At 41.7% G+C, this 10,764-nt stretch overlaps 1 protein-coding gene across 1 annotated transcript; it reads right to left on the bottom strand.

Moving 5' to 3' along the window:
* Nucleotides 1-617: 617 nt before the first annotated feature.
* Nucleotides 618-7,833, bottom strand: LOC119623652 (endogenous retrovirus group K member 113 Env polyprotein). Its single transcript, XM_073012910.1, has 2 exons — nucleotides 5,344-7,833; nucleotides 618-3,979 (listed from the first exon to the last, which is right to left on the bottom strand). Exons 1-2 carry the CDS (start codon nucleotides 5,929-5,931, stop codon nucleotides 3,812-3,814), a joined length of 756 nt encoding a protein of 251 aa, XP_072869011.1. The 5' UTR covers nucleotides 5,932-7,833; the 3' UTR covers nucleotides 618-3,811.
* Nucleotides 7,834-10,764: the final 2,931 nt, after the last annotated feature.

Raw genomic sequence — 10,764 nt, 5'->3', positions numbered from 1 at the left:
GATTTTTTATATGTGAGACCTGGCCTGCATGTCTAATCTTGGGGTCTGTGAAAAAAACAAAAGCAAAACCAAAACTCTTACGTCCTTATTATGAATTCCCTTAGTTTGTCTTAGACCAGTTTGAACTCGATTAAACCAAGAACCAAAACTAAGACAGGTTTAATAATTTCTTTTTTCTTGTTTTCTTCTTTTTTTTTTTTTTTTTTTTTTTTTGAGACAGTCTCGCTCTGTTGCCCAGGCTGGAGTGCAATGGTACAACCTCGGCTCACTGCAAACTCCACCTCCCAGGTTCAAGTGATTCTCCTGCCTCAGCCTCCTGAGTACCTGAGATTACAGACGCCCGCCACCAAGCCCAGCTAATTTTTTTTTTTTTTTTTGAGAGGGAGTCTCGCGCTGTCGCCCAGGCTGGAGTGCAGTGGCCGGATCTCAGCTCACTGCAAGCTCGGCCTCCCGGGTTTGCGCCATTCTCCTGCCTCAGCCTCCCGAGTAGCTGGGACTACAGGCGCCCGCCACCTCGCCCGGCTAGTTTTTTGTAGTTTTTAGTAGAGACGGGGTTCCACTGTGTTAGCCAGGATGGTCTCGATCTCCTGACCTCGTGATCCGCCCGTCTCGGCCTCCCAAAGTGCTGGGATTACAGGCTTGAGCGACCATGCCCGGCCAATTTTTGTATTTTTAGTAGAGACGGGGTTTCACCAGATTGGCCAGGCTGGTCTCAAACTCCTGACCCCAGATGATCCACCCGCCTCAGGCTCCCAAAGTGCTGGGATTACAAGCATGAGCCACCATGCCCGGCTAGTTTTCACATTTCTGTCACAATCTTTAACTTGTATTTTTTAAAAGAATCTGTACTCCACTGTACTCCAGGCTGGGCAACAGAGCAAGACTCCATCTCAAAAAAACAAAACAAAACAAAACATTTTTAATGGGGGACAAGATCCTCTATATTGATTTCACTATCTACTAAAGAGCCACAGTGGCCTAAGAAATTCCATGTACAACACAATCCACAATCTTTTGCTCCACAAATGACCCTTCTACTCTAGCTTAATTGGTCTTATTACCCACAGATATTCTCACACCCATCTCAGGCCTAGAATTGCCTCCATCTCCTCTCTCTTCCTCAACTCCTTGTCTTTCTCCTAGGCAAGCACAGTTCATGGACTGAGTCAGTCCCAACGTCCCTGGCCATCAGGTAGGGTTCCCCCTCTGCCTCTCCAGGCACTAACTGGCTCTCCTGCCCTTTGAGCACCAAACTATTCAGCACTGAAGTGTCTCTTTTAATACAAGTCATGTGTGATGCTAAATTGTTTATTAAGTACCAGCAGGCCATGTGTTTCCAGAGCCAAACACAGCATCCCACACTTAGGTTCTCAATACAGAGAAGAACTTTTAGTTATTTCTTCAGTTACATCCCTTATTCTTCTTCACGTGAAAATTTAAAAAGGGTTCACAAATATTAGTCATCTGATTTATGATGCTTCAGAAGTTCTATTTTGCCAGAACCTTCTTTTTTAGCATCAACATTGTAATTATTATCTTCTTGGTTAGACTGGAAAGTCTGATTGGAGGGGCCCTTATATCATCAGTCGCGTCCCCAATCCCTGACACTCATTAAGGAAAGAAATGTCCTTTTCAGATTTGACCTGCATGCACAGTACTTCTTGCCCAAGAAGAAGGACATATCTGGGCAGTGTCCTGGGGAAGGGGGAGTAGCATGAGATGATGGGGGCTAAGGAGGGAGAGTGGGAGGGCAGAAGCCAGATTAAGTAGGGCCAGGCAGGCCACACTGACAATTCTGGAAATGGGAAATGGCTAAAGGCTAAGCAGGGAACCAACAATCCAACTTACATTTAAGACTACTCTGGCTGTCATCTGGAGCAGGGGTCCCCCACCCCTGGACCAGTATCGTCCCTGGCCTGTTAGGAACCTGGTGGCACAGCAGGAGCCAGCATTACCACCTGAGCTCCGCCTCTTGTCAGAACAGTGGCTTCCATTCACAGTGCAGGACAAGGCAGCTGCAGCCTCGGCGGGCCGTCTGTGTTCCTCCAGACGACATCCTTTAATTATCTTGATGGCCAAAGAATATTTCTTGGTGAATCTATATTAGAGTTTCTTGATCCCTTCATCTGTAGATGGGCAGGAGATAAAGCTTTTAGGAGTCCACATGCCTGAGATCACGCAGTGTGGGACTTTCTCCACTAAGCTCATTTTTTTGGACCTAATGTCCTCTGGGTTTCTCCATGTGGCTGTGGATGACAGGATTTCCTAACGCTTTATGGCTGAAGCATATTCTGTGTGTATCTGTATGGCAATTTCTTTATCCCTTCAGCTGTGGATGGACAGGGCTGCTGTACATTTGGCCTGTGCCAATGGCCATGTGGAAGTGGGGACTCTCCTGGTGAACTGAAAATACCACATTGACATTGGTGATAAACAAAATGGGATGCCTTTGAGAAAGTTGTACATTGCCAGGAAGAGATTTGTGGCATCATGAAGGGGTGGCCTGCCCCTCCACACCTGTGGGTGTTTCTCGTAAGGTGGAACGAGAGACTTGAGAAAAGAAATAAGACACAGAGACAAAGTATAGAGAAAGAGAAAGTGGGGACCCAGGGGACCCGCGCTCAGCTTACAGAGGACCCACGCCGGCACCGGTCTCTGAGTTCCCTTAGTATTTATAGATAATTCTCTTTACCATCTTAAAGACAGGGGAGTGGCAGGACAATAGGATCGTTTTTAGGGAGGAAATCAGCAGTAAGACATAAGAACAAGGATCTCTGTGACATGAATAAGTTTAAAGGAAAATCCTGTGCCTTGAGATAAACCTTTTAGCGGCATTGTTTCCTCCTATCACATGGAGATAAACCTTGGACAATACCTAGCTTTTCTAGGAACAAAGACACACCCTGCACGCCCAAAATCCATTAAACCTTGAGTTACCACAGCACATGTCTCTTGCAAGGACAAGGTTGGGAGTAGGGTCACAGATTAACAGCATCTCAAATACAGAACAAAATGGAGTCTCTTATGTCTACTTCTTTCTATATAGACACAGTAACAGGCTGATCTCTTTCTTTTCCCCACATTTCCCCCTTTTCTTTTCAACAAAACCACCATTGTCATCATGACACTGAGATTACATACTTCACAAAGTAATAGAATATCACAAAGCAAGTGGAGGCAGGATGAGATCACAGGATGGTGTTAAAATTAAAATTAAAAATGAAATTTTGGGCATGCATAGTCATGGATAACATCTTATCAGAAAACAGGGTTTGAGAGCAGACAACCTGTCTGACCAAAATTTATTAGGTAGGAATTTCCTCATCCTAATAAGCCTGGGAGCACTACAGGAGGCCGGGGCTTATTTCATCCCTTCGGCTTCAACCGTAAAAGGCGGCACGCCTCCAAGGGGGTCGTTTATAGGCCTACCCTCAGAGCGCATTCTCTTTCTCAGGGATGTTCCTTGCTGAGAAAAAGAATTCAGCGATATTTCTCCTATTTGCATAAGAGAAGAAATATGGCTCTGTTCCGTCCGGCTCACCGGCGGCCAGTTCAAGGTTGCCTCTCTTGTTCCCTGAACATTGCTGTTATCTTATTCTTTCTTCAAGATGCCCAGATTTCATATTGTTCAAACACACATGCTCCACAGACAATTTGTGCAGTTTAAGGCAATCATCACAGGGTCCTGAAGTGACATATACCCTCCTCAGTTTACAAAGAAGATGATGGAATTTAAGAGATTAAAGTAAAAACAGACATAAGAAATTACAAAAGTATTAATTTTGGAGAACTAATAAATGTCCATGAAATCTTAACATTTTATGTTTTTCTGCCGTGGCTTCAGCCAGTCCCTGCGTTCAAGGTCCCTGACTTCCCGCAACGTTCTCCCTCCCTTTTCCTCTATATAAATGTGCCATGGCGCTGAAGGCTTGTTCGTTCTCTCGATTCTGACGCAGGATTCTTCGACTGGTCCGGCACACTAAAAACAAGCCGATTAAACAGAGACACATAATTCCAAAATTTACTGCAGTAGAGTTTCCAATAGACTTAATCCAAGTCGTGGGGTTTGATCCATAAAGATTTTTTGCCACTTGATCTAACGCCTCAGCTCCAGGCACAAGATTTAAGTGACTTTGAGAGGCTTCAAAAATTTGTTCTTTTAATTTAGAAATGTCTGAGGTGAGATTATCTTCTCTTCCCTGTAGATGGCGTCTAACCATGTCCCAGTGATGTTTAGACTCATTGTAAACTTGGGGTGTAATACAAAAATCTGACGTATTCCAGTCACACTGTAACTGGAAACGATGTTCCAAGCTCATGAGTCTATCTCCCATCCAAATGACAGTTTGTCTAAGATCATTAATTTGATTTGCCAATTTTTGATCAATGCCAGATTGTGAATTCCACAACCTTGTGGAATTCTTTTGCCAATTGTCAACAAAGCTTACTGTCTGAACAGAAGAGTGCAATGCAACTCCTGCCACAGTGGCTGTAGCTGTGACTGCAATTAATCCCATAATCACTGCAATTAAAGTAAAAATGAATCTTTTGGATCTATTTAAAACGCCTTTTAATACTTCAGTCAAAATATGGATAGATGGTGAGGCCTCCCACGGTCGGTCCATGGACACAGGGATCCACACGCCTTCTCTTGCTCTCACCAGCAGAATATGGTGCTGCCAATTAAAAGTCGAATCAATGCAAGTAAACAATCTGCAATTTTCACAAGTTATAGTTTGGGAGTCTGGTTTAATAAACTATATTTCCTATGACTAACATATAAGGGGGCTTTACACAACTTTGTAAAGGAACTGTTAGACTGGAATTTAGGTTGATAGAGTAAAATGGCTTATAATCTCTTGTTTCTATAGTTTGATTTCCAGACCAAATTCTAAGGTGGTATGAAGCCACAGTAAGTCTCCATAATTCTGGATGTTCAGGACCAAAAACAGGACTTATCATTTTTGGTCTTGGAGTAGAGATTCCTTTTTCTCCCCATATCCAAGGGTAGAAAGACTGTAATTTTTTGTGCTTCTGTTTATCTAAATTTTCTGTTAAGTCACTATCAACAGCAGGACTCACTAGTGCACTGGGACAGAATTGAGTTTGTCCTGTGCAATTGTGGTAGAATTGACCTCTAGGTGCCCAATCTATAACAGTTCCGAATGTATTGTTTTGTAATATCACTGTGCTATCGGCCACACATTCTTCCCAAACTAAATCTTTTGATTCTCTGGAAATCTCCTTGGGGCAAGGTTTCCCTTTTGGCCTAAATTTTAATGATCTTTGATAAGAAAAGTCTTGTAAATAGTTAAGCTGTGGTTTGAGTGACATTCCGCTTACCATGTGATAAGTAAATCTACTGGCGGGACTGACAGTAGGTACTTCTACCAACCAATTTTGAATAGCAGGCATTAAACATCCTGGTGCTCTCCCTAGGCAAATAGGAGGATAACAATACCCAATGGAAATATTTATCATCATTCCTTCTTCCTCCGGTTTGGCAGGGCAACGATCATCTGTGGGACCAGGTACCCACACACTATTATTAACATATACTTCAATAGGATTATCCATCCATGTGACTGCCCGAATTAAGGGCGGGAAAGGCACATAGGCCCAGTAGGTATAATTAGCTGCAGCTGCTCCTGCAGGCATGGGGAGACTTACCACCGTTGATACAATCATTAAAGCTGTAAGCAGCATTTTTTCTGGGGTTTGTGTCACCTTTGTGCTAGCTAGGCTTTTTCCAGCTAACGGTGTCAACTTCTTTAACTGTGCCCAGGTCGGCAGCTCCGCCTTCTTGGTGCGTGGTGACTTCATCTGTTCTTCTGATGCCATCACTTGGTTCATCATGCGAGTCAATGGTGCTCGATTGCGGTGTTTCCATCTCCGTGGAGGCGCTTTTCTTTGCATCTCCGATGGGTTCATTGTAGAACTTCAAATGTCTTGTGGGTATCCAAACAGGAAGCTGATTTTCTCCTGGTGAAACACAAGCAAAACCTCTTCCCCAGGTTATCATCTTCCCTATTTCCCATGTCTTATTTTTGTTGTCTTTCCACCAAATCAGTTTTCCTTCATGTGGACTGTTCTTTTTACCAGTAAGATGTTGTTCTGCAGAAGTAGTAGTCTGATTTCTATAAATGTTTAAAAAATTTAAAGTATAGAGTGCTAGATTAAGCTGCATCTGAGGAGTGGTACACTCCTTACTGTCTCCCCCTTTTTTTTGTTTAATTAACTGAGTTTTGAGTGTTCTATTAGTTCTTTCAACTATGGCCTGTCCTTGGGAATTATAAGGAATTCCTGTTGTATGTGTAATATTCCACTGATTTAAGAATTTTTGGAAAGCTTTACTACAATAACCTGGTCCATTGTCAGTTTTAATTTTTTTTGGAACTCCCATTACAGCAAAACAAGATAATAAATGTTTTTTAACATGGGAAGTACTTTCTCCTGTCTGGCATGTTGCCCATTTTTATCAAATTTAGAACGACATTGATTACCCCAATGTTTTCCCTTTTTACATCTTGGACATAGGCCAGGTGGCTCTTTATCTGTTCTTGTAGTAGCTTGAGTAGTTACATTTTGTTTATTTGAGACTAGGCAATTCTTTTTTAGATGACCAATTTGACCACAATTATAACATCTTCCCCCAAATGTTCTAACTTGTCCTCCTAAAGCTACTCCTGTGATTGCTTGAGCCATAAGCATAGCTTTATGCATAGCTCCTCCAATTCCATCGCAGGCTTTAACATACTCTGAGATTACATCTGATCCTGCGGGAACCCTTCCTTTTAGTGGCTTAATGGCTGATTGACAATCAGGATTGGCGTTTTCATATGCCATCAACTCCACTATGACCTTACGGGCATTTTCATCGGTAATTGACTTTTGAGCAGCATCTTGAAGTCTTGCTACAAAATCAGGGTAGGGCTCTTTAGAGCCTTGTCTTATTGTATTAAAGGAGGGGCAGGCGGTTCCTGGGTCTTGGATTTTCTCCCAGGCCCTAAGGCAGATAGCCCTAATTTGCTCAATGGCCTCATTTGGCATTACTTGTTGGTCAACAGTGCTCCAATTTTGACCTATTCCTAATAGTTGATCTGCATCTATGTCAATTGGAGGATTGGCAGTCCTATTTTTTCGGACCTGTACTTGTGCCCCATCAATCCACCAAGTCTTAAATTGTAAAAATTGAGAGGGTGAGAGTGAGGATTTTGCCAGAATCTCCCAATCATAAGGAATGAGTCTATGTCCATGAGCAATGGAATCTAATAATGTTCTCATGTAAGGAGAGTTGGGTCCATACTGTTTTACTCCCTCTTTCATTTCTTTTAGCATTTTTATAGAAAAAGACTTATATCTGGCTTCAGCTACGGGAAGCTCTCCCTCTTGGGCCCCTTCTCCAGGTGGTCTTGCTTCTAATATTACTGGGAATTGCCACGCCTCAATATCTCCTTGTTTTCTTGCCTCATCAATAATTTTATGTAACGCACTAGCCTGTGTACTAGGCGGTGCTGTAGGATTAAGTCTCATGGTGGGCGGCTGAGGATATGGCGCCCTGCCCTGTGGCACTGGAAATGTTCCTGGCTGTCCATACGGATTTTCTGGGGGCTGCCAATACTGCAGTTCAGCTGGTGGCCAGTATTGATAGGCTACTGGCGGCTGGGTCTTATTTTCTACCGGCTGATATTGTGGACACTGCATTTGGATTGGCATTGCCATGACAGAGACTTTATCTTTTCCTATTTGATCTTCTTTTGGAGTTAGTACTTGTTTAACCTGCATTTGAGGTTGGAAAGTTACAGGCATCTGAGTTGCTGGAAGAGGAGTTGGCCATCGTGGTCTAGACTCTGATGGCTAATTCTGGATCTTTTTCCTCTAATTTTAACGTTTCAGGATATACTACCTCCTGTAATTGATTATTGTCAACATTTTGCGTTGACTGAGCCATTACCGGCTCTGATACACATTCACAGTGTGAACTTTCCTTTCCTTTCCGGGATTCTATCCCTGCCTCTTTTTCACAATCTACTGCACAGCTTTTAGGGACATCAGAAATTGGAACGCTAGCTTCTTCTGTTTGAAATGGTTCTAAAGCTACTTTAATAATGACCCAATCATTCCATACTGTAAGCGGAATGATTTTACCTTCCCTACTTGCTTGTTTTAATTCTTTGCCAATTTTTTCCCAGTCTTTTAGATCTAAAGTTCCCTGTTCTGGAAACCATGGACAAAACTGCTCTATTGTTTGAAATAGCGTAATTAGATTTTTGGTAGAGACTTTAACTCCCCCTCTCTTTAAGAGAATTTTAATAAAGCTGTGATAAGAGGCATATTTACTCTTAGTTTGCCCCATTGTTACCCTAGGTTCTTCCGAGCGCACAAGCTTACTGCAAGGCTGACTGTAGACGTACTCGGGAGTCTCTCGTCGACTTGTCCTCAATGACCACGCTCCAGCGTACCTTCACCTTAGAGAAAAGCTTCCACGTTGGGCACCAGATGAAGGGGGGGCCTGCCCCTCCACACCTGTGGGTGTTTCTCGTAAGGTGGAACGAGAGACTTGAGAAAAGAAATAAGACACAGAGACAAAGTATAGAGAAAGAGAAAGTGGGGACCCAGGGGACCCGCGCTCAGCTTACAGAGGACCCACGCCGGCACCGGTCTCTGAGTTCCCTTAGTATTTATAGATAATTCTCTTTACCATCTTAAAGACAGGGGAGTGGCAGGACAATAGGATCGTTTTTAGGGAGGAAATCAGCAGTAAGACATAAGAACAAGGATCTCTGTGACATGAATAAGTTTAAAGGAAAATCCTGTGCCTTGAGATAAACCTTTTAGCGGCATTGTTTCCTCCTATCACATGGAGATAAACCTTGGACAATACCTAGCTTTTCTAGGAACAAAGACACACCCTGCACGCCCAAAATCCATTAAACCTTGAGTTACCACAGCACATGTCTCTTGCAAGGACAAGGTTGGGAGTAGGGTCACAGATTAACAGCACCTCAAATACAGAACAAAATGGAGTCTCTTATGTCTACTTCTTTCTATATAGACACAGTAACAGGCTGATCTCTTTCTTTTCCCCACAGCATCATTCTGCTGGAACGTGGATATCTACGGCAACACTGCTCTCCACTATGCTGTCCTGTAATGAGAGTACATTCCTGGTAGAAAAACTACTTTCCCGTGATATGGATATTGAAGTGCTGAACAATGATGGAAACACACCACTTTTACTTGCTGCAGTTTGCAAAAGACAGCAAATGCTGGAATTTTTGGTGAAGAAACAAGCAATGTACATGCTGTTGATAGGTTGGGAGGAACAGTCCTCATGCCTGCTGTACATTATGGCTCGTTGGGTATAGTCGGCATTCTTCAACAAAATATTACTGTCTTTATTCAAAATATGTATGTACAGACAGCAAACAATTATGCTTTTCTGGTGCTTTGACTAGCATTCAACAACAAATTTTGCAACATTAAAAAAAGATACTTGAAAATGGTCTTCAAAATGACAATCCAGAAGCATCTAAGAATGCAAGTTTGAAAAAAGGAGGAGCAAGTACAGAAGATTCAGGGAGTTCTGACGAATCTGCATTAAGTATTTCAAAGAACTGTGTGTTGATTCATGCCGTAAACTAGATAATGAAGACTTGACTTTTACTACCAAGTAGTATAACCCTGAGACTGCTTCAGAGTCTTTACTTGAAACTTCATATTAAAAAGAAGAAAAAATATGGTAAAAGGAGAAGGGCCTCCTGTAAAACATCTTTCCTTGAAGCCTACCACTGAAATGGAAGAGTCTGTTGTGAAGAATGCAGTAAAAAGAAAGGATGTACAAACATCTAGAGCAGAACAAGACTTAGAAGTGACTTCAGAGGAAGAACAAGAAAGGCCTGAGAAAAGTGAAAATAAATAACCACAGGTTGAAGGAGGAAGAAGCACAAAAGTAAAAAAAAAAAAAAAAAAAAAAAAAAAATAGAAGTATCAGAAAACCTATATAATAGTACATCTGCTGACGATGATGATGGATCAACGCAACAAAGACAAGGTGCGAAAACTTACCATCAGCAATTTCCTAGGAAGGAGAAAGTATGACAGGCCTGCAAAGAAAGCATCAAAAGAAAAAGGTCAAAAAGCGAACACATTTTAGGGATGGCCTTGATGACTTAATTTGGCCGTCTGAACAATACAAAATTATCTGTGAGAACTTCTTGTCTCATGTAGTTTACTTTTTAGGGTATTGAATTTAATTCCAGCTTTAGAAAGTTGTTCAGTAACTGTTATCTTTTAACTCAAAAAAAAAAAAGAAAAAAATTGTGTGCCAAAGGACCTAAGCCAAACACAGCATCAAATAAAGGAAAGCGAGACTATTAGAGGAGTGGATATCTCAACTATAACATGAAAATCTGTTGCTTGAACAGCAACTAGATGGTGCTCATAAGAAAGGGGATAATGAACAAATAGTAATTAATATCCAAGGCTGCTGTTTCAAGAGTGAAAAAGAAAGTCTTCTAGAAGAGAAAAATAAGGAATTAATCAATGAATGCAATCATTTAAAAGACTGTTTCGGTATAGAAAACAGAAATCAGAAGGAGAAATAAGTATCAAGAAAAATAAATATTTTCAAGCTTCCAGAGAGAAAATTTAAATATTTGGTTATGGCTACATGTTGAACCTAGTTGAATATAAAAATAAGTAGATGAAAAATATGTTTACCGTACTGTATAATTCCATTTACATGAAACATCTGGAATACAC

Source organism: Chlorocebus sabaeus, chromosome 3 (assembly GCF_047675955.1).
Source record: "Chlorocebus sabaeus isolate Y175 chromosome 3, mChlSab1.0.hap1, whole genome shotgun sequence".
Lineage (NCBI taxonomy): Eukaryota > Metazoa > Chordata > Mammalia > Primates > Cercopithecidae > Chlorocebus > Chlorocebus sabaeus.
This window is presented reverse-complemented; position numbering and strand designations above follow the sequence as displayed.